Source organism: Tetrahymena thermophila (assembly GCF_000189635.1).
Source record: "Tetrahymena thermophila SB210 genomic scaffold scf_8254395, whole genome shotgun sequence".
Taxonomy (NCBI): Eukaryota; Ciliophora; class Oligohymenophorea; order Hymenostomatida; family Tetrahymenidae; genus Tetrahymena; species Tetrahymena thermophila.
The window spans coordinates 481,936-507,674 of NW_002476178.1; the positions used below are offsets into that span (position 1 = coordinate 481,936).

Here is a 25,739-nt window from a genome sequence, read left to right on the forward strand (position 1 = left end):
TTTATAATCAATTTTGTCTAACTTCAATTTTAATGTATATAAATTGTAAAATATAAAAAAACAATACAAAATATATTTTTTATTTATTTTAAAATTAATAGTTTTCTTTCAAACTAAAAAACTATTCACTTTTGAAAAACTCAAAATAATCAAAAACTTCCTTAGCTATAAAAGGATAAATAAACCATAGAATATAAAGATTAATTATGAATATTTTTTTTATCAAAAAAAACTAGAGATATCAAAAAAATTTCTTTTTATCAAGTAAGATTGATTTACTAAATATTTAAAAAATGTTTCTTTTATTTGCAACTGACTGAAAAATAAATTTATAATTATTATAATTTTGAAATTTAATTGAAAGAAATTTACTTCTATTCTAAATTTATTATTTTTAAATGTTTTTATTTGATTAAATGGATAAAATGTATTTTAAAAAATAAAAAAATAAAAATATAAAACAAATAATTTTCATATTTGCCTCAATCATATCATACTATTTTCATAGATTATCTTCTTTAATTTTTTCATTAAGAGGATTTATAGTAACTTCTTTTTTTTTATTTGGAATAATTCCAAAATCGTCATTCTATTAAGCAGCTTACTAGACTGAGGCATTTTAAATATCTTCTAAGTTAAGATTTGATTCATTTCTAATGTTAAAAATGTCTTAATTACTTTGATTTAAAACATGAACTGTTTGTGCTTTTGGGCCACTTTTGAAGCATGTTCTTCTTGCTATGTATATAATTATAATCATTGCAAGAATAGCTGAAATACATAAGAATATATAAAACCACATGACATTTCCATTAGTCTCAGATTGCTATGCGAGCTCTTACGGACTGCGACAAACTGTCATTCCTGAGTCATCAACTTGTGTTTATGTATATCCTGGATTACATATACACAAATTAGTATTACTTTACATCTAAAATCCATCTTCAGTCCTACAAGTAATACAATTAGTTGCTTTTACTGAGCAAGTCTTACAAACTTGGTCACATTTAGATGCTGCTTTTTAACCTGATTCAAAATATCCAGCCATAGGAACACAAGCACCAGATTAAAGCTATCTAAAATTAGCTGCATCACAAATAGTGCAATTACTAAAGCTGCTGCATTCAGAACATGAAATAGGACATTATGAGCAAATACCTTAAGTGTTCATATAATATCCTGGCTTACAAATACATGATTGCTTATCTTATGAGACTATTAAATTGTTTGCACTTGAACAAGGTTAGCATATTGGTTATATGGTACCACCAGAGGAAACTTAATAAAATCCATCTTTGCAATCACAAGTTTTAGTGACAGGATTTATAACTCTATTGTCAGTACTTCTGCATCCTTAACACATAGAGTAAGTAGAACATGAAAAGCATGTGGGACTACAAGGCTAGCATATTCTTACTGCCGGATTATCAGGTGAAACTACCTCATAAAAGCCAACTTAACAAGCACATGTATTGCTAGCTGTCAAGTATCTCTTAGATTCAAGTGAGCAGCTAAGACAATTGTTTTCTGCTGATCCATTACATGTACTGCACTATTATTAATTTTTATTATTGTATTATTTTTCACTACTCAAAATATTAATTAAGTTTAAATATATTATGAATACAAACGGTCTATTTGTTTGTTAAAGTGATTCCAAAAAAAAAATTTTGTCTTTTTTAAAAAATATACTGTAAAGTGGCAAGGTTGGCATCTCTAAATTCCTAATTGAGAATAATAGCCATTCTAGCAATCGCATGTCTATTTAACTTAATTATACTACCTAAAATAGTTGACTGAGTCACAGCTGGTGCATGAATTCTAAATATTTTTAAATGAAATTAATTAAATTATTAAAGGGTTGTTTTAAAATGTACAGCATCTCCTTTCTGGCAAGTCTTACAAGTAAAGTTACATGGAGCACAAAGAGGAGAAAGTGTATCATCATAATATCCATCGTTGCAATCACATCTATTTGTTCCACTGTTGTATGTTCTTTAATTTGAAGCACTGCAAGATGTGCAGGCATTAGATGCTGTAGAAGAAGAACAAGCTTAACAACCTAATTATTTTTAATACCGTTAATACCAATCATTTATTTAGTAATATTTTACTGTAATGGCAAGGTCCACATCTTGCTTAATTTGGAATATTAAAGGTACCATCAATGCATTAACATAATCCTGTTACAGAATTATAAATACGATTGTTTTGACTCAAGTTGCATGTGAGACAATTACTTGGTCCTGCTCCTTAACAAGTCTAACAAGAAAGGTCACAAGCAAGACAAGATTAAGATACTGCATCATCATAAAATCCATCTATACAACTGCATTTTTTTAAAGGTGCTACATAGTTTCTATGTACATTTACTTGGCAATCTAAGCAATCATTTGGGCCTTATTAATCACAAGACCTACAAGAGTAATGACACTTTTAACAAACTGCTGTATTAGCATCAAAATACCCAGTAGTACATCCGCATTAGTTACCATTTTACTATCTTTAGCTATTTGCTAAATCGCAGCTAAGGCAGTTATTAGAATTAGGTCCATTGCATGTAAGACAGCTTTTTAATTTATCAATCAATAAATTAAATTGATTTTTAACAAGAATTTTAAATGTTTTAATTTTGATACTATTTCAGTGATGTAAATTAATTCAATAATTACCTGTAATGACAAGGAGCACATTAACTTTTTCCAGGAATATTGTAAAATCCATTGCTGCATTAACATTAATTTCCAACAAGAGTTCTATTTTTCAAAATTAACAAATTTTTATTTATTAGAAAATAAATTGCTTTCTTACCTATTATCAGTATTACTGCATAATGAGCATTATGTTGCTAATGGACCAGTGCATTAAAGACATGATCTTATTATATATAAAAATATTTATTTATATCCTCTTTGAAAAAATAAGTTTACGGGTCACAAGGCTAGCAAATAGAATTGTTACTATAATATCTATTAGCACAAACACAAGTGTTTGTTTAAGGAGATAATATTTGACTTGAGTCACAAGCAGTACATTATTTTGCATTGCCATAGCATTGCAAACAATTACTATCGCATGGTAAACATTTTTAACTTCCTGTATCAAAATAATATCCAGATATACATCTACATGTGTTATCTGGCATTAATTAACGGAATTGATTAGCATCACATGCTGTGCAAGAAGAAGGGCCTGCACCATTACATGACAAGCAAGTTACATCACATTGTATGCATGCAGGTTAATTACCTTCGAAGTACCCATTAATACAGTTGCAACTATTTCCACTTTATATTCTATTATTAGCAGCACTGCATGAAAGACATTTACTCGTATTTGTTGGATCACAAGTTTTGCACCTAAAATCACATTTTTAGCATGCTTAAGTTAAACTTTTATCAAAGTAGCCATCGTTACAAAGACATTGATTATTAACTAATGTTCTATTAGATCCTATAGGACAAGATGTACAACTGTATTGAGTGTTAGATGTGCACTAAAGACTTTATTTAAATAGCTTAATTAATTTATATTAAGTGCAAATTGTAAATACCAAGAATAGTGGCAACTAGAACATAACTTTGTATCTATAATATCAAATAAGTTTGATTAGCATTGGCACTAGTTATTAATCAGAACTCTTTACATTGAGCTATCACAACTTGTGCATTGGTTATAGTTAGGTCCATTGCAAGTGAGACATTTCTTGAGTTTATAAATATAATCAAAAAATTGTATAATTTATATAAAAACTTACATAGTGACAGCTTACACATTTTGCATTATTTGTGCCTATTGAAAAATAACCAACAGCGCATGGGCAAGTTTATCCAATTTAGACTCTATAAAAAAAATTTTTACTTTAAATATTTTATATTTAATATTTTAATATTACCTGTTATTCGTAGGATCACAGCTTAGGCATTATGATGGAGAACTTCCACTACAAGTTAAGCAACTCCTAAATATTATTGTTATTAATATTATAAAATTTAAATTGAAAAATTAATATAAAAAATTAATTACGGATCACAAGGCTAGCAAACAGGATTACCTGGAATTTCGTAAAAACCTGTTTTACAAGGGCAATTGCTACCTAGCAAAACCCTGTTATTTACAGCATTACAAGATAAGCATTAATTTGTAGTTATTGGTAAAGTGCTATCACAGGAAGCGCAACTAATAAATTTAAATTAATTTAACTATCATTTATTTTAAGAAAATTTACCTAAAATGGCATTGCTAACAAGCTTTTTAGTTAGGTATATCCATATATCCTGTGATACATTAACAATAGGTACCATTTTATTATCTAAAACTATTAGCATCACATGTCAAACAAGCATTGTTTGAACTACCAGTTATATCATTACATGTTTTACATGAGTAGTGACAAGAAGCACATTAAGAGGTATTACTATCAATATTATAATATCCAGCTAAACAAGCACATTATCCATTTTAAAAAGTTCTAAAATTAAGAGAACTACACTATGTACAGTCTTAAAATGTACTTGCTTTACATTAAGAACAAGAAGCATGACAAGGTTAGCATACAGGCTCACTTAAACCTACATCTTCAAAATATCCAGGCTTGCAATCACATCTCCCCGTAACATAATTTAATTAACGATTGCTAGCAGGATCACATGTCAAGCATTCTTAATTGACTGAGTCACGAACACATGTTTTACAACTGTTTTAATTTAAAGATTAATTTTTTAGTTTAGAATTTTTTTTCAAAATGTATTTTTAAGCAAAATATAATTTTAAAATTCGTAATAAAGTTTTTATAAAAAATATGTTATATAGCAAAAGTAAAAAATATTTTTTATTTTTTCTTAATTTATAAAAGTTTGTAAAATTGGATTAAAGAATTTATTTTTGGTAAAAATTTTTAATTTTTTTTGAAATGTTCTTGCTTGATTAAAAAGTAAGTTTTAAAAAATAAAAGTTAATTAATATTTTAGCTTTGAAATAATAAATAAAAACACATTTTTAATTTAAATTTATTTAATTAGTTCATTAAATTAAAATTTAAAAATATTACTCATAAGGACAAGTTTTACATTAATACTATCCTGCAGCATCGAAATAACCTACCATGCAATTACAAGAAAAAGTTATTCCATTACTATTTAAAGTACCTTAAACTCTAAAAGCTGTACTTTCACAAGAAGTACAATCATATTATCCTGGACCAGTACAATATTGACAACTATAATGGCATTTAAGGCACTGTTTATTTGGATAAACAGAATAATAATTTGGATTACATACACAGAGATTGTGAATATTTCCTTACTAATCTGTAACATTCTGTAAAGTTCTAGATTAAATTAAAAAATAAAAAATCTTTAAAATTATATATAATTATACCTCGTAGAATCGCATGTTTAACAATCAATACCGGTTTAAGAGCAAGTGCTGCATGACCTTTTCAAAAAAGTTTATAAAATTTATTTTAATATAAAAAAATCTAAAATACCAGTCACAAGATACACATAATTGATTTGAATTATCATCATAAGTTCCATCAATACAAATACATGTTCCTCCATTTATTTTACGTCCTTAATTAATATCACATGTCAAGCAATCGGTTTAATTGGGACCGTTACATGATTAGCAAGAATAATGACATTTTAGACAAGTAGGATTACTGATGTTTACAGGATCTACATAATAACCTAACTTACAATCACATTTTTTTGTAGAGGTATTTAGCTATCTATTATTAGAATCAGAGCAGCTAGTACATTTTGTTGAACTGCTACTACATGTCTTACACCTTGCATCGCAAACTTAACAATTGGTTCCATCATCGTAATATCCTGGTAAGCATAAACACTAGTTATTTTGAAGGTATCTAAACTAACTAGATCTACAGCTTAGACAAGCATACGAATTGTTTTATTATAAACATGTTAAACATTTTGGGCTACACTTTATACATTGCGAATAAGTAGGATTTTAAGTATCTTCACTATAACCATCCATGCAATCACAAGTACCAGTAGTCATACCAGTAATCTAATTAAAATTTCTATATAGATTTTAACCGTTAATTAAGGATGTACAATCTAAACATTAATTTTTTAATGGTCCTTAACACGACTTTGGACAACTCTTATCACATTATTAACAATTACCATCCCCTACATCATAATATCCAGTTTGACAATTACAATTTGGAAGAACTCTATTATTTCCAAAGCAACTTTTGCATTAACCTGTTTACTTATCACAATCCGGACATACACTAGGACATTTTTAGCATACATCTTAATTGCTAATATCTAAGCTAAAATATCCATTCTAACAAATACATTTATGGCTTGAAGAATCCAGAGTTCTATTATAATTATTAAATATAATTTTCATCAGTTTTTAAGTTATTGTGAAATAATTACCTGTTTTTTGAACTATCACAAGTTAGACAAGATCCAGTTGTATCCTAGCATGTAACACACTAAGGATCACATTAAATGCATTGAGTAGCTCCATCATCATAATATCCATTTATACAATCACAATTTTAAGAAAGCGGATTGTAAACTCTATTATCACTTAATAAGCAAGATGTACAAACATTTGGTGAACCTTAAAGGCATTATGCACATTTATAATTACAAGGTACACAATTTTAATTTTTACCATCATCATAATAATAGTTTTAACATGGGCAAAGTGGTATTTATCCATTTAATCTAAATGAACCAGCAGCTGGACATGTCAAACAATTGTAGTTATTTGGTCCATCACAAGTAGCGCAAGAGTAATGGCATGCTTAACATTTAGGTTTATATGCTTCATAGAATGCATTTTTGCATGGGCAAGTTTACTAAGCACCAGAAGTTTGTAACTTTTTATAAAAAAAATTAGTATTAGTAATTAATTAAATTTGTTTAATTTTAAATGATATTTTATTTATTTTTCTCAAAATTTTAAAATTTTTTATTTTTTAATAAATTTTTATGTTTAAAATAACGAATAATTGTGATAAAATAGTCAACACAAAGTGCAACCTTAAGTTATAATTAATAAATTAGAGATGCTCAAGAAAAATTAAAATCTATAAATAATATGCATATCATGATTAGTGAAAGAAAAATTTTCTTTTAGCTTACAAATTAACTTATTTTGGTATTTTAAATTTTTAGGTGGTTTAAAAAAATTAGATGAGCTAAATTTGATAATGTAGAGTTTTATAAAAGCATATTTTAAAAATTAAGTTTTGAAAAAATTATTTTTTTTTTCATTCCTGCTTATTATTTATGGATAAGCTACAAAGTTTTATATCAAATAAATAATCTTATTTTTTTAATTTTAATGAAAAATTATTTTTTTGTTAAAATATTTTTTTACATTTCTTGTTGAATCACAGGTTAAACATTAATTATAATTAGGACCACTACAAGTTTAACAGCTGATATCACAATTAGTGCATAATGCAGTTCCTGACGAAGCTTAATAATTTGGTTTACAATTACATTATCCAGGACCAGGATTAGGTGCAGTCGATAACTCTCTGTTCATATCTGGATCACAAGTCATGCACTAAGTATTCGATCCTCCTTAGCAAGTTAAGCTTTAATAATATTTTAATTATATTTTGAAAACATAAAAAACTTTACCAAGTATAATGGCACTAAACACATTCAATTGGATTTATTGTTGATTCAAATAAATTAGCTACACAATTACATGTTCCTGTTTAGTCGCTTTTAGCTGGATTGAATTAGAATATCCTAGTATAGTGAGCACAAGTCAAACAGTTATCTACTTAATTATTATTTAAGCATGTTCCACAACTATGGTGACAAGGTAGGCAAGAATTAAGATGACCAGGCTAAGGATTCAAATAATATCCATTAGGACATGTACAAACTCCATTTTTTAGAATCATTAAAGGATCAGAGCAAGAAAGACAAGTGTTTAAATTACTGCATAGTTTGCAGGATAAATTGCATTATTTACATGATTTGCTGATTGGATCATCATAATATTATTATTTACATGTACAAATAAATGTATTAGGATCAACAACTGTGTTCTAAATTAATGAATGAAAGTTAATACTTTTATAATTTTTATAATAATATTTACTTAATCTCTATCAACTGGGCATGTAAGACATTAGCTAACACCAGGACCAGTACAAGAAGCACACGAGTAATGGCATTGCTAACAAGCTCCAGTTCCTATTTAGTCATAATATCCATCATTGCATTTACAAAGATAATCAGGAGTTAAAGTACTTTAATTAAATATTTTTTTATTTTTTAAAAATAATTAATATATTTCAAATATTTATTTAAATACCGGTTAAATGTATTATCACATACTGTGCAAACATTTATAAATTTTTTGGTAGGATCTGAAAGTTAAACTTAACAACCAGTTGGGCAATAGTATGGACAAGGCAGACACTAAGTACCATCATCTAAAGGAAATTAAGGAGGGCAATTACATGTATTAGAACCTATAACTCTAAGGCTTTTTGGATCACAAGATTTACAATTAGTACTAGTTGTAGTGCATTCTAAGCATTTTGAGTCACATTACAAACATTTACTTGTATCTGTAGGAGAAGAGAAATACCCAAATGGGCATTTAACACATTAACTTAGGAATCCATAATCAGAATAATTTTCAGCTAAACATTAGCAATTATGTGTTGCATCTCTTTTTAATGGTTTAAAATAGAAAAAATAAGGTTATTTTACTAAAACGAAAAAATTGAATAACTTGAAATAAAATTAATTGTACAAAACATAAAATATATTTAATTTAAAAAAATATCTAATTAGAAATCAAATAGCTATAATTCATATTAAAATGAATAAAAACTTCAATCAACAATAGAAATAAAGTTTTAAGAAGTATTTTTGCTAAATATTTAAAATATTATTATTTAATTAAAATTTACCTGTCACTTTTACAAGTTAAGCACGAAATACCATCAGAACAAGTCAAGCAATCTATTAAATATTTAAAATTTATTTCTAATACTTTAATTATAAAAAAATTACTGTTTTTGCATTGTTTACAAACCATGTTTGTCCCATCATCGTAGTATCCATGTTAACAGACACAAGTAGAACCTTAAAGTATTCTAAAACTTTAATGATCACATTATGTACATACAGTGTGATCATTGTTTGAGCATCTAAAGCAAGGATAATTACATAAGACACAATTACCTGAAGCGTCTTATCCATATCCAGGCAAACATAGGCACTGGGTTCCATATAAGTAACGGTTTTATGTTGAATCACATGATAGACATGTTTTCAGATCAGATAGGCAAGTTTTACAAAATTTGGTAGGGTCACAACTATTTAGTTAACATTGGTCTGTGTTTATAATATGTGAATCTGGATTGCATTAGCAAGTATTGTTTGATTATAATAATAGTTAATTAGAACATTATAAGCAAAAGGTGGCTGAGTTAACGCATCTTTTACATCCGCTATTACATATTTAACAGACATTTTCAAGCTTAAAATATCCATCTTTGCAATTTTAACAATAACCATTTGAAAAATTCATATTTGAATCAATACAACTTTGGCATTGATTAGCTTAAGGTCCTGTGCAGCTAAAGCAAGCTTTTAGTTTTAAAAGTTATTTTTTTTTAACAAAATAAATATTAAAATTAATGAATTTTACAAGGATGACATAGCAAGCAAATATAATTTTGAACTAAATAAGTTGATGTTACACAATCACAAGTTCCTGTAGCGGCATTAAGCTTTCTAATATTTTTATTTTTACTTTAAATTTAAAGAATATAGAAATAAAATATTATTACCTGTTTTAAGATTGATAGCAATCAGTACAATTGTTATTGTTTGAACCAGTACACGTTTTACAAGTAGGATCACATTTATATGTTAAGCATCCTGTGTGGTCACATGTTAAACAGTTTGCAGCACAAGGACTGCAACTACCACTATTGTTATAAAAACCACTAACACACTAGCAAATACCATTGATATCAAATTAAGCATTTGGCAAACATTATATACATTAGGTGGATGTACACGTTTAACATAGTTATTATGAACATTACTGACATTTATTTCCATCAAAATAGTACTAATTATTGCAATAACATTTACCTGGAGAAGTACCAACCATGTAACTATTTGCTGCACAAGCTATGCATATACTAGCATCAAAAACGCATCCTTATGTATCACATGTATTGCTGCATGGTAAGCACTAACCATTTAAAAAATAATGCCCAGCAGCACATTTACAGGTGTTGTCTGCTTATAATGTCAAAGAATAGTTACATGATGTGCATTAATTTTATTGCTAGCCACTACAGCTATTACATGTATAGTGGCATGTAATACAACTTGTACCATTATCATAATATCCTGAAGGGCAAGAACAGTTATTACCATTTAGTACTAACTGAATACCATTTTCTATGATGCAAGATGTACATTTACCTAAATTAGCTTTAGAACATGAAGCACACTTTGCTGATGTGCACTATAAGCATTTAGTAGAAGTTGAATCTTCTGCATACCCACTTATACACACGCATTAAGCATTCGAATTTAAAATCCTATTTTAAGTAGCATCACAACTAGTACATTAAGTGCTTGAGTTTTCACAAGAATTACAGTACTAAGAGCATTAGCTGCAAGTTCCTTCACTTGTTCTATAATATCCTGGTGAACAATTGCATAACCCTGTATTAGGATCAAGTGTTGAATATGCAGGGTAATTGCTGCATGTTAAACATTAATTACTAAAAGGTCCATTACAAGTATTACAGCTAGCATGGCACTTTTAGCAAATCTAATTTATTGAATCTAAGTAATAACCATCTTTACATGCACATGTTGGTGGAGATTAAACAATTAGAGGATTGTATGGATTGCAGGTAATGCATTACGACAAACTACTACAAGAAGAACAATTAAAATTACATCTGATACAGTTAGAAGTATCATAAAAGTAACCTAAAGGACAGTTAGAACATTAAGAACTAACTAGTTAATATCCACTGTAGCATTAAATACATGAACTTGTTTAAGTTGAACTACATACTGAACAATTTTGATCAGCACATTTAATGCAATTTTCATCGTTATCTTCAAAGTATCCTTATCTGCAAGAACAGTTATAACCCTTTCCATAAATTCTATTTTTTGTTACATCACAAGCAGTACAAAAATTGCTTTAAAGACATCCAACACATTTTTTAGAGCACTAAGTAGAAAGTAAACTAGCTATATAAATTAGAATATTAATTAATTTTTTTCTTGATTTAGTCTTCAATAAAACTATCTTTAAAATATAGCAGTTCCTGCTTTAAAAATATATTATTCAATAAATTTTTTTGTTCTAAATCTTAATTATTTACTTTATATTTATTTTTTAAATGCTTACCATAATTAATCAAAATACAGAAAACTTATTTCAAATTAATTTTGAGAGTAAAAAAATTTTTTGTAAATATGTTTTAATTTAAATATATTTAATTTGTTTTTATAAAATTTAAATTTATTACAGTTTATCACACTTGAACTACTTGAATTCATCACAATAGTTTTAGTTCTTATATTATAATTAGCAAATTGATTAATACCAGCAGTGATATCTTCATTCGCCAACAATAGCTTGCTTTATTAACCTGTTAAAATATTATACTCTATCAAATAAGTAGAGAGCCCAGGGTCAACATATATCTAAATAAGCACATATCCCTATGATTAATAACTTGATATAAAATGAAATAAAATTAAAATTTTTAATTTACATATGAGAACTCTAGATAAACAGTTTATGAAATTAATATAGCTGATGAGATAGTTGCAGTTGATGGAGAGATTGGAAATACTTTATTAAAAATTATTAAATAAATGTATAAATTACTTAAAATAAAATATTACTTTGACATTACATAGGAGTATAATAACAACTAATAATATATTCTGTTAGCTAGTTTAAAGAAATTAATATATTATTTTTGGCTGTTAAAATTAATATACCTATCCGTAGACATATGATACGCTAGTAGGTTAGTTAGAAAGAGTAGTTGTTGCTATTGAGTTTTAACTAGCATCTAATACTAAAATATTAAAAAATAAATTGCAAAATACTTTTTTAAATTAAAAAATTACAATGTAGTTTATGAATAGAATCTATTACAAACCATTATGATTTTTATTTCCATAATCCAATAAATACTATTTAACTAACAGAAGTGACTGTTATTGTATTTACAGTAGCTAAGTTTGATAATTGAACACCTTTAATAATTTTGAAGGGTAAAACTTTAAATTATCATGTAAGAATGATAAAAATTTACTTTAGATTTTTGCTTTACCTTCTGCCCAAAACAAAGTCTATTTAGAAAAATTATTTTAAAATTGTTAATTTTGATGTAATTAATAAATAATAAGTTATAAATGACTTTTAACATATTAAATTATTTTTAAATCAAAAATTACATCTAAACTTGGATTATAAAGCATACTATAGCATGATGTTCCTGCTTAATAGCTTATTGAACTAGGTGTACCAAAGTTTAATGAGGGTATTAATATTTCAACAACTATATTTATAAATTTATCTTAACTATTTTGAATAAAAATTATAAAAAATACTCTTGATTTTATCTACTGCTATAGCCACAAAGTATTTTCCCTATACCTTTAGTTAATATTATTTAAAAAATACGTAATTTGGTGAAACATCATTTTTATATTTACAACAGAGTTTATATCTTGAATAAAAGTAGGAGAAGTTGTCGTAATGAGTACATTATTTAGATCCAAATTTTGTATAGGATCATATACTATTTTAATTTTTAAAGATCTTAAATATTTTACAATAGGTGCTGTTTTAATTACTGTAGATGTTATTATCTGCTCCAACATATACAATATATGGTTAAGTCTATTCATGCATTTTTATTTTTAATTATTATTTGATAATTGAATAATAATATAGAAAATAGTATAATTACTTCGATAAAAATAGATGTCGCAATTACTGGATCAGAAGAGGTATTTAAAATATTAACTGGAGTTAGAGCTGTTCTAACTATAAAATATTTCAAGAAGGTCAAAATTAATATTATTAATTTTAACATATTAGCTTAAAGTAAAAGTCTAATTGAGTTTGTTGCTCCTTTTTTATAATATTTTAATTCTTATCTATTTTTAATTATATTACTCTTACTCTCAAAATGTATTTTGAAAATTTAATTATTATAAATTGCTCAATCAATTTCTTTTGTTTTTATTATTATAAATAAGCTTCAAACAATTTCCATCTGCAGATTCTTTAATATAACATCTAGATATAGTAGTATCCTAATCTTATTTTCTCCATAGATCATTCAATCAATAAATCATAAATATTAACATACACACATCATATTTCTTTTAAAGTATTATATAAAATATCTTTTATTACTATTAATTTGAAATGTAACAAAAAATTAAATCATGGTTATATATTAATTTGATAATAATTCCATGTTATAAAATCAAAATTTGAATTTTGATATTATATTTAAGCTAGCTAAAAAGAATTTTAATATTATTCAAAAATAGAGATATAGTATTTTACTTAAGACCTTTTTTTACAAACAATTAAATTGCTAAAATTTAAAGCAAATCGATATTAATTTAAAGTTTAATGTTAATTTATGAAATTCATAGTTTAAAATAAAGGTAATTATATTTTATGACTATTATTAAATAAATTTTTTAAATATAAATAAATATAAAAATTTTGAAAAATAATTCAATTATTAAATCAGCTCTTTTAAATACAATAATTAATTTATTGCCATTTAAAATTTTATATTTAAAAACAAATAAATGTTTATTTAAAGAAAAAAATTTGTTTTTTTATTTATTTTTATTAATAAATATTTAAAATAACCAATAACTAAAAATATATTAGTAACCTCTAATTATTTATTTATAATAGTGAAAAATCATTTTCATTCAAATTTACTTAAGTTAAAAAATAAAAATTAGTTTTTAATATTATAATTTCAATAGTATCACACTATCTAGTCTCCTCCACCAGGACTAATAGTTTGGTTTTGCACATTCTTTTTTTGAGCAAAGTTATAGTCTTGAGCCTGCTCAATTTTAGGTAGATTCTTATTATCATTTTCTAGCTGTTGTAAAGTTTCTTCTGGTCTTTGGTTGAATATGTCTTACTCGCTAATGTCTAATGCATGAATTCTTGGGTTATTTTAAGGATCTTCTGATTTCATACAAAATCTTCTGCCTAAATAGACTATGATTATTAAGGCTAAGAGTCCTGATATACATAGAAATATATAAAACCACATAACATTATCTTAATTAGCACTTTTTTGGGCAAGACTCTAAGGACTTCTACACACTGTAATTCCAGTATCAACATCAGCTACTTCTTAGTAACCCTCCTAACAGACACATGTTTAATCCTTTGACATTGTATAACCGTCTTCTGTTCTACAACTGATACAATTAGTTGCAAAATTAACACAATTCTTACATTGCTAAGAACATTTTTAAGCAATAGCCTATCCTGTATCAAAATAACCTTACATTGGTATGCACTAGTAATTACTAAAAATCCTAAACTATGAACTAGAGCAAGAAGTGCACTATTTTGAATTTAAACATTCAGCACAGCTTATGGGGCATGGCATACAATTACTTGACGATGGATCTTCAAAGAAGCCTGGTTTACAAACACAAGACAATTTATCATTACTTACTACTCTGTTTGCAGCAGTGTTACATACCTAACAACTGCTTAATGTACCAGATTATTATCTGACTTCGTAATAACCGTTTATACATTCACACTGCTATGTTACTATATTAAGTGACCTATAGTCTGATTAGTTGCATCCTGTACATTAGTTAAAGGTTGAGCATATATAACAAGTGGGAGAACAAGGAACACATATCTTTATATTGCTATTCTAAGGAGAAGCTATTTCATAATATCCTGAATCGCAAGCACATGTATTATCTATTTACATGAATCTCTTAGCACTTGCTAGGCAGGCTGTACATTAATTAGGATTAGGTCCTCTGCATGTCAAACACTATTTGAATTTTTATTCAGTAGTTTTAATAAAAAAATAAAATAAATAAATAAGCAATTACTGTATAGTGGCAACTTTAACACTACTAAAGTCCTAACAAGCTGTAGTATCCACCCATGCAATCACATGTGCTTGTTTAAGAATTAAACTATCTCAAACTGTTTGCAGCATCACACTAAGTGCATTAAGTCTTATTTTATAATTAAAATTCTCAACAAAAAATCTAAATATAAAATTGCATTTATTTACTTGTAATGATCCTATACAGTTTTTGCAAGAAAAGTGGCACGAAGCGCATTGAGAGGTATTATTGTCATAGTAACCATCATTGCAACCACATTTTCCTGAATCAAAGGTTCTAAAATCTGTTTACCTACAAGTTAAACAAGAGTTGGGTCCAGAACCACTGCATGTAGCACAACCTTTTTTAAAAATAAATTTTATAATAATTTATTAAAAATAATTTACTATAATGGCAAGGTAAGCACCTAGATTAAATAGGGTCATTATAGTATCCACTCATACAGTTGCATGTTCCTTATAAAGGGTTAAATTCTCTATAATTTTATGCACTACTGCAACTAAGACAATTAGTATTTGAAGGACCGCTGCAAGTAAAACAAGTAGGATCACATTACTTACAAACTTTTTATCCACTATCATAGAAACCACTTTAACAAGCGCATTACTTGGACTAAGAGTTGTATTATCTATATTATCCCGATAAGCAAGAAAGACAATCAAATTAGCTATCCTAAACACAACTTTAGCATGAATAATGACAAGGTTAACAAGTAGATATACCTGCATCATAAGTACCTAATATGCATTAACACTATGTACCTTAGAGTACTCTCAAATCACCAACAGAATCACATGAAGTGCATGAATTAGGTCCAAGACAAGTAAGACATCTAAAAAAATAAAAATATTTTTAAAAATTGAAATATATATTTGAGAATTACTAATAACTGCATGGATAGCACTATGATAAACCTTACTAACTGAAATATCTATTTTAACATCTGCAGAATTTTTTCACATTAGGACTTTAATTAAAATAAATAATATTATTTTAAATTTAAATTATTTTATTTTAATTACGCTTGTTATGCTGGTGTACACAGCTAACAATTAGTTTAACTCAAATCAGTACATTAATTGCATAATCTATTAATAAATAAATAATTTAATAAAATTAGGATAGCTCAGAATAAATATATATGTTAACCTAAAGTCTTATGCATCACATGTCAAACAATCTCCTGCAGTAGGGCCATTACAAGTGCTGCAAGTTCTAATTACATATTAAAAGGTATTATTTTTTTAAAAGTAAAATTTAAAAAAATAAATTTACATATCACATTATATACAACTAGAACCTTAGGCAAAATATCCATTTTCACAAAAGCACTAATTACCAACTAATTTCATCAAAGATGAGCAAGAATTACAGTTGGTAGAAGTATTTGCACATGTTTTGCAATTATCATCACATTTTTAGCAAGTTCCTGCAGATAAAAAGTAGCCATTCATGCAAACACATTAATTAGATGCATTTAAAGTTCTAAATAAGGTTGCATCACAACTTTAGCAGGATGAAGAACCTGGCCCTGAACATGTCCTACAAGTAGGGTCACATTATGAACAAAGAACATGAGAACCATCATCATAGTATCCTGGATTACAGGCACATTAATTATTAACTAAACTTCTAAAGTAAGCTGGGTTGCAAGTAAGACAAGTTGAAGAACTTCCATTTGCAACTGAACAAGTTGCACAACTGTAATGACAAGATAAACATTTTTATTAAACAGGATCATCTATATTTCCTTCTTAGCAAAGGCATTAGGTGTTTACTAGGTTTCTTCCTGCAGGGCATGTCACACATCCACTTGGAGTATTATCTGTGCAGGTAACGCTTTTTAAAAATTTTTTAGGAATAAATTTCATACAAAAAAATAATATTTAATTACCATGAATAGTGACATTACTGGCAAATCGGTGTGTCAAGTATATCAAATAAATTGCTCGGACAAACGCATTAACTTGCAGTTAATGTTCTTGAAGTTGCTGGGTCACAGGCAGTACATTAATTACGATTTGATCCACTACAATTTTTACATGACTTTTTTCAATTTAGAAAATTAACTTATGTTTGCACTCTAATATAAACTTACATAATGACATTTAGAACAAGCTGAATTAGGGGGTAAATCGTAATAATTATCAAGACACTAGCAGCTAGAATTACCTCCGTTAGTATAATATTATCTAAAATAAAAATACATTATAATTTGCTTCTAAATAAACTAATTTACCTATTTTAAGTAGCATCACAAGTTAAACATTAATTTGGACCACTACCACTGCATGTTTTACATGTCCTTTTAAAAATATTTCATATTTAATTTTTCTAATTATATCATTGTTATTACCTATCACAAGGCTAGCAAGTTTAAGTTCCAGAGGTATAGTATCCACTCATGCAGTCGCATAGTTAAGATGTAGGATTTAGAACTCTAAACTATGAGCTATTACATGTTGCACAAGTAGTTATACTTGCACATGTAGCACATCTATAATATATTTATCAATTTAAAAAATATTTAAAATGTTAATTAATTACGTTTAATCACATTAGACGCATAGTTTGGAAACTGGATCCTAGAAGTATCCATTAATGCAAAGACAATAATTTCCTTATTATTATCTAAATTATTATAAGCTACAAGAAGAGCATTAGTTTGGACCACCATTAGAGTTATCTTAGCATGTGTAGCAGCTTTAATCACATTAACCACAAGCAACTTACCCATTAATATTATAGTAACCTATCATACATACACAAATACCATTTTATAAGATTCTATTCTTGCTTGAATCGCATAAAGTGCAATCATATTAATTAGGGCCTCTACAAGTTAAGCAATTCTAAAAGCAAGGTTTGCAGACTGGACTACCATCATCATAAAAACCTTAATTACAATCACAATAGCCAGTTAAGGCATTCATTTACCTCTATTAGGCTGGATCACAAGTACTACACTTAGTTGTATCAGCAGCAGAACAAGTTTTGCAGCTAATTAAAAATTTTATTATATAATTTAAGAATTATAATTAAAAGATAAAAATACTAATAAGGACAATCCTAGCATTAAGTTATACCAAAAACATCATATTTGTTAGAAGGGCAGGAGCATAGGCTTGTTGCGATATTATAGGTTCTAGATATTTAGCACTTAATGCAATCTGTTTACAATGGTCCTTAACAAGAATAGCAGGAGTAATGGCAAGGTAAGCATACTTAATTATTTGGAGACTGATAATACCCATCAATACAATTGCATGATCCAGAATAAGGATTTGATAGTATGAGTTTAAAAGCTCTATATATTAATATTAAAAACATAAAAATAAAGGATGTTAAAACACATGAAAATAATCTTTACCTTTGATAGCTACTTTAGCAAGATGTACAACCTGTATTGGTATTATTTATACAAGTTTAGCAGCTCCTATTAGTGAATATATTTAAGTAAGCAAATAAATGAATATATTTTTAATATTAAAATATTACAAATCGCATGCTTGACATACTTTATTTGCATTTTCGAAGGTTCCATCTTAGCAGATACAAGTCAAACTTATAGGATCAAGGATTCTTTTTTAAACACTATCGCAAGTCTTACAAATATTAGGTTATATGCAACTTAAACAAGATTACTGACATTTTTGACAAACAGGACTATTACCATCATCATAATAACCAGTTTTACACAAGCAAGATCCATTACTTAAATATCTATAATTATCTGGGTCACAACTCAAGCATTATAACTAAGGAGTTTGGAATTAGTTATATGAACAAGTTTTGCAAGTATAATTACAGTTTAAACAAACTGAAGAATTTCCATTATCATAATATCCATCCATGCAATTACAAGTACTACCTACTAATACTCTATTATTACTTGAGCTGCAAGATGAACATGAATTAGCATCATTTGCTGCTGAGCATGTTTAGCAAGTATAGGAACATGGCATACATTTTGGATTATTAGGAAGTGTCACATCTTCACTATAACCAGGTTTGCAAGGACATGAGTTTAAAAATGGATTGAATTATCTATTCAATGGATTTAATAAAGCATCTGAATTTAAATCACAAGGGTTTAAACATTAAAAAGGTGATGGGCCAAAGCAATTGTATTTGCAACTATGATCGCACTAAATGCAATTAGGGTAATTGACAGAATCTTATATTAATGGAGGTGTGCATGTACATGCTGGAGGTGATGATCTATTTACTATACAAGTAATACAATTTCCGTTTAGAGGATCGCAAGAAGCGCATTTAGGATCGCAAGGTTAGCATATTCCTGTACCAGGATCATTTAGTAAGTAATACATTTACTTGCATTAGCATTATTAGTTAGTTCCTACATCTCTATTTAGATATAATAAATTTATTTGATATTTAATTAAAATTTTTATATTTAATGCTAATTTACCTATTTTCTTTTGTATTGCATGATTAACATAATGGCTTTCCCGAAGTTGCATCAGCTACACATGTAACACAATTTTTAGGACAAGGTTAACACACTTTCATTGAATTTACTTAGTAGTATCCTTATTTGCAAACACAATCTTAGCCTACCAAAATCCTATTATCCGAGTCTAAGCAGGCATGACATATGTTAATATCTGTTGAATCACAGGCAGAGCAGTACCCACCACAAAGAAGACATACTGCACTATAAGCAGAATTTGGACTTTCAGTGTAATAATTATTACAAGGACAGAAAGGAATTTTAGAACTTCTGTTAGTAGTTACACCTCCACTGAGTAGATCACAAGTTTAACATTAGTAAGGATTGCTCCCAAAGCAAGTTAGACAACTTTAATGACATTATATACAAATACTTGATTTCTAATCATCATAATATTTAGAATTGCATGGGCAACTACCAAATAAATTTGGTGGTATAACGGTTAGCTAAATTTAAAAAAAGGTAATTATTTAATTTAATTTATTTTTCTAGAAATTTTTACTGTTCTATTAATATCAGCACATGTTAGGCAGTCAGTAGCTAAAGGACCTTAGCATGTTTAACAACTATAATGGCACTACGTACATATAGGTTAACCTTCAGGTGCTTGTGTATCAGGAGGGCAAACACATAGGTTACTACCATCAAAAATTCTATTTGCAGCACAAGCTATGCAATCAGTTTTCTAGTTTCCATGACATGATTAACTATGTTAAATATAGATTATATTAAATTTTAAGATATAATTAAGTACCAAGTATAGTGGCATTAAGAACAAATAGGACTTGGGCTATTATCATAATAATTAGGAATACACGGACATGTTTTTGTAGCAATATCATAAATTCTAGTAGTATCAGAGCAAGTTAAACATTCATGATCACTAGTACCTGTACAAGTTGCGCAACTATGATGGCAAGGTAAGCATTAATTATCAGTAGGGCTATAATATCCTGTCTTACATTAACACTATCCATTAACTAATTACATATTTGGATCTGGGCAAGTTAAGCAATCATTATCATTTGGTCCTTTACATGTCAAACATGAAATTTTACAATCATAGCAAGTAGGATCTCCAATTTTATCATACTAATTACTTGGGCAAATACATTAAAAGCCCATATTTTTTGAAGGATACTAGAAATTTAAGATATTAATTAAAATTAAATTAAATCCTCAAAAATTATACATATGATATTCTACCAGTTGGACAGCTTAAACAATCATTTATCCCAGGACCTATGCATTGGTCACATGAATAGTGACATTTTTTACAATTAGAATCTCCAGGAACGTTATAATATCCAGTATTGCAATCACAATGCGGCAGTTGCCTATAAAATAATTATATGTAATTACATTAAATGTATAAAAGTTTTTACCTGTTGGTATCTGAGCATTAGTTGCACGTAACATCAAATTTTTATGTTACATTGTTTAGTGAAGATTGGCAATCAGTGCAAAAATATGGACAGGGTTAGCAATAATATGGATCTTAATTTTAAACAGCATACCCTTTCATGCAATTGCATGTATTAGTAGATCCATCAAAAATTCTATTATATGCTAATTAGCATTTAGTACAAGTTGTAGCATTTCCAGAGCATTCTTTGCAAGATGGATCACATGGTTAACAATATGAGAAGCTTGCAGCACTACTATAAGTACCTGAGGGACATTCAATACAAGAGTTCATGTTACCTAAATCATAAAAATTAGTATTACAAGCGCAATTATGATTTGTATTATCCCTTTTATAGAAAAATTATTTTTAGAGCAAATAATTAGATATAATGTTTACCTATTTAGTCCACATGAGCTACAATTTCCATAGCCGGTAGCTGTGCATGTTTGACAAGCTTAATAATTTTTTAAATAAATAATTGTAAAATAAATTTTAAAGGAGGGAGTAAAAGAAAGAATAATAAGATTTTTTAAGATATTTTTAAAATTAATTTTGACTAAAAAAATATCATAACCTAGATAGAATTAAAAATAAACCCTAATAGTCTAAAATAATTAAAAATATTTAAAATTTGATTTCTTTGTAATTGTTAATTATAATAGATAAAAGATTTTACAATAGTAACACTGTTAGCATATAAATTAAGTGGGATCAATAGTGGTATCTGGACCAGTAAAACCATTTTAGCATTTACATAAATTATTACTTAATGCTCTATTTTATTCTGAATTGCAGGTAAGGCATTTTGAGTAATCACTTGGGTCACACATTCCACATAAAGGATGGCATTTAACACAATTACCTGCATCCAAGCCATATCCATATATACAAATACATACACCATTCTAAAGGGTAAAATTATTATTAGTATTACAGGTAATACAAGATGATGGATTTGTTGAGCTACAAAGTGCACAATTATCTCCTGCGTGACATGTATTTTAAGCGCATTATGTAGTGTCATCAAAATAACCTGGAAGGCATCCACAAGTTTTATTTGTTAATAAAGTTTAATAATTCTTACAAAATGTGCAATATGTTGAAGAATAAAGACATTCTTAGCAGTTAGGGTCACATTATTAGCAAACTCCATCTTTCAAAAAGTAACCACTTTAACATTGATTACAATACCCTTCAGTACCTCCACTTAAAGCTATAAAATTATTATGACAAGATGTACATTGATATGGATAAGGACCCACACAAGTTAAGCATGCTAATATTAAAATATTTATTTATTATTTAACAATTCATAAATTTTTATATTTTACTTTCATGACAATCACAATCAGTTTGTAAAGGTCCATGGCAAGTTATACAACTTTAATAACATTTTAAACATAGTCCACTGCCAGCATCTAAATAATATCCTACTATACATGAATAGCCGTTACTAGGATCTCTAAATAATTATATTGCTTATGATATACAATCTGCTGGAGGAGTCGTCCATGTGCATGGAGAGCATTAGTTTGCATTTAAATAGAATCCTAAATTGCAAGAACATTATTTGCTTGGGCCAAGCGAAGCATTTGGTAAACACGTTAAGCATTAAGAAGATGATGAACACGTTTAACATAAGTTAGCTGGGGTGCATGGATCACAGTTATCTGTGGAACTATCATAATAAGTACCATCATTACAAAAACATTAATTGATAAGATAAGTTGGCTAATATGCAAGATGGTAACCTGATTTGCAATTTATACAATTATTTGGTAATTGCAAACAACCATTACAGTTTGAACTACAAGGAGCACAGTATTAATTTATTTCAAAATGCTAATTTGAACAATTACATTTAAAATCTACTGTTACAGGATCTCTATTAGCAGTTGGATCGCAAGTATCGCAATTAATATTGCTTGGACCATGACAAGTTTAACATGAATAATGGCATCTAACACAAGTTCCTATATTTAAATCTAAATAATAACCAGATGGACAATTGCATTTTCCATTTTAAAATGTTAAACTAAATCCATTTAAAGTTTAGCATACTGTACAAGTACCTGCTGCAGCACATGTTTAGCAAAAAGGTACACCACAAGAAGTGCAAGTTCCTGAATTATCATAAAATCCTGGTAGACAGGCACATTAATTATTTTAAGTTAATTAGCGATTAGCTGAAGGGTCACATGTTAAGCAATAGGTAGAAATACCAGCACAAGATTAGCATGATGGATCACAATTAATACATGTAAAAGTTTTGTCTAAAAATTAGTTTAATAATTTACATTAGCAAGTACCTTTAAACACTACTTGAGTAGCATCTTTACAGGTGATACAAGTTGTAACTAGTGGACCGCTACAAGTAGAGCAGCTTTAATGGCATGGTAGACATAATTGAGTTGAAGGATCGGGATAAAAGCCATTATTACAATCACATTTATTGGCATTTAAATTATAGTTTGATGAATAACATTTTGTACAAATAGTTGATGAAGAACAAACTTCACATCCAGGTGAGCATACTTTACAAGTGCTGCTGGAAGTATCAAAATAATACCCATCTGGACAACTACAAATATTTTATTAAGTAAGATACATACCAGGTAAGCAACTATAACATGAATTTTATACTGTATCAAAGCAGGATTAACAAAAAGGATCTTAACAAGGAAAACAAAAATCTTAGTCAGTATCAATAAAACCACTATTACATACACATTAACCTCCAATCAACTATCTATTATCAAATATGTTACATGTTAAGCAAGTAAATTAGTTATTTAATGTGCAAGAAGAACACTTTTTATTGCATTAAGAGTTGAGTATAAGTACTTTTTATTATTTTTAAAAAAAATTTTTTAATTCAATTATTTTATCTAGGAGTAAATTAATTTTATTGTTCACTCTTTCTAAAAAATTTTAGTATTTGTTGCAAAAAATTTTAATACTTTAAAAATTAAATTTCTCAAACTACCATGGAATGAATTTTTAGATATCATTTTATATTTATATATATTGATAATGATAAGAAGGGCATGAGCAATAAATTAATTTGGTAATTTGATTTTAATTATAAGTAAATGATAAAAATACTTTATCCTGAATGAGATTAATAAAAAGCAATAACCCTTTTTTATAGGTTTACGAAATTTGGAGAAGGAAAACTAGCTAAAGAATATATTGCTTTTTAGGTTTAAGCAGCTGGTAAAATAGTAAAATCTACATTCACTACTTTACCATTTTATTCAAATTAAAGTAATTAGCTTCCCTATTTTTAATAATTTTAATGTAAAATTTAATAAATAATGAAAATAATTACATATGAATATTCATAATCTGTAATACCTGTAAAATCTTTACCTTCTGTTAATGCCACTCCATTCGGAGTTAAAGCTTTAAAAAATAATATTTAAGTAAATGAAAAAAAAAATGTATAGTTACTTGTTGCCTTCTTAGTGTTATCAACAATAGTATAGCATGTTGATCCCTTTAATTAGATTTAATATATAAATAAACTAAAAAATATTACTAAAAACTTACTTAATAATTATATTCCCCAACTTTTAAAATCTAATTTGTATATGGAGCAGAACTGTAAATTGCAGCAGCAAGTGAGCTAACGCCATATACTAATTAATATATTAATTTATTTATATTGCTTTTAAATTCTTATTACCTAGCGCGCTTGTTGTTGCTTTATCTTATACAAAGTAATATTTCTTGTTGTTAGAAATATAGAATACAGTAGGGGTTATTGTAAAAACTATATTCGCTCCTTAAGCTAAGCTAAATATATTTATTGCTATATTTTTATAGTTAAATATTTTAATTATATTTTTATAAAATAAGTACTTTCGACATTAACAGTAGTTCCATCCCATGTGTAAATTGTCTGTTTTAGTATAAAATATTTAGGTGTAACAAAAATAAATAAAGTTATTTATCTAATAATATAATATAATTAATATAATTTACATCTGACAATCTTTTGTAATAGTAGGATACAAAAGCATATGGCATTGTCTTTAATGTAGACAGATAAATATTATTACTACCATCATTGTATAAAGTTCCAACTTTATTTAATAATTATTTAATCATTTATTAAAATTCTTTTTTTAACTTTATCTTTTTTACTTTTTGGAATTGCTGCTCCATTAAGAAGAAATAATATTTAATACCCTATTGGCTTTTATTAATAAATAGCAAATATATTTTTTATATGATTAATTGTAATCTAATTTACTGTTTCTAAACAATCCATTTTTAAAATAGTAAGAGCACCAAGATTTGATTAGCTAGTATCAATTTGCAAAGTAGTTGTAGCATCTTAAATGCTAAGTACTATTTATTATTAACAAATATTTTTTACTATACTCTGCAAAATAAATTTACGGCCCATAGTTTTATCACTAAATAATTGTGCAATGTAATTGGTATTTTATGCTCCAGCCTTTTTATATATGTATTTATGAGATGAATTTTTTCACTATGAAATATATATTACATTCACTTCTACATAGCACATTTCCAAAACACTTTTAGTTGTTGTAAAAGTCTTTAACTACTAGCCATAAACTAGTAAAACAGTGAGAGTAGTGGATAAAATTATAATCCACATTTGCACCAAATATTTATAACCTTTTTTGTGACTTTATAATATCTAAAA

At 27.4% G+C, this 25,739-nt stretch overlaps 2 protein-coding genes across 2 annotated transcripts; both read right to left on the reverse strand. All coding sequences in view use genetic code 6, as the record gives it.

Moving 5' to 3' along the window:
- Positions 1-502: 502 nt before the first annotated feature.
- TTHERM_00459360 (EGF-like domain protein) lies at positions 503-13,123 on the reverse strand (the record flags this gene model as incomplete). Its single annotated transcript, XM_001024244.2, has 35 exons — positions 503-1,552; positions 1,693-1,821; positions 1,878-2,062; positions 2,115-2,569; positions 2,673-2,756; positions 2,812-2,877; positions 2,931-3,503; positions 3,554-3,705; positions 3,758-3,842; positions 3,896-3,961; positions 4,027-4,179; positions 4,229-4,696; positions 5,051-5,329; positions 5,380-5,436; positions 5,489-6,355; positions 6,414-6,865; positions 7,369-7,591; positions 7,638-8,056; positions 8,110-8,260; positions 8,326-8,688; positions 8,933-8,984; positions 9,036-9,614; positions 9,676-9,761; positions 9,818-11,255; positions 11,537-11,732; positions 11,786-11,865; positions 11,919-11,967; positions 12,018-12,097; positions 12,150-12,278; positions 12,338-12,374; positions 12,480-12,583; positions 12,636-12,681; positions 12,741-12,826; positions 12,882-12,927; positions 12,998-13,123. The coding sequence occupies 35 exons, from the start codon at positions 13,121-13,123 to the stop codon at positions 503-505; spliced, it is 9,411 nt and encodes a 3,136-aa protein (XP_001024244.2).
- A 924-nt stretch (positions 13,124-14,047) lies between these two features.
- Positions 14,048-25,691, reverse strand: TTHERM_00459370 (EGF-like domain protein; the record flags this gene model as incomplete). Its single annotated transcript, XM_001024245.3, has 35 exons — positions 14,048-15,094; positions 15,156-15,284; positions 15,344-15,516; positions 15,563-16,008; positions 16,060-16,143; positions 16,199-16,264; positions 16,326-16,391; positions 16,452-17,015; positions 17,071-17,222; positions 17,275-17,368; positions 17,416-17,481; positions 17,533-17,673; positions 17,724-18,176; positions 18,232-18,483; positions 18,547-18,612; positions 18,675-19,544; positions 19,609-20,096; positions 20,153-20,357; positions 20,405-20,790; positions 20,843-20,987; positions 21,036-21,404; positions 21,455-21,512; positions 21,735-22,334; positions 22,390-23,901; positions 24,164-24,338; positions 24,390-24,463; positions 24,512-24,557; positions 24,611-24,699; positions 24,747-24,872; positions 24,923-24,962; positions 25,046-25,146; positions 25,208-25,259; positions 25,317-25,414; positions 25,466-25,523; positions 25,578-25,691. 35 exons carry the CDS (start codon positions 25,689-25,691, stop codon positions 14,048-14,050), a joined length of 9,405 nt encoding a protein of 3,134 aa, XP_001024245.3.
- Positions 25,692-25,739: the final 48 nt, after the last annotated feature.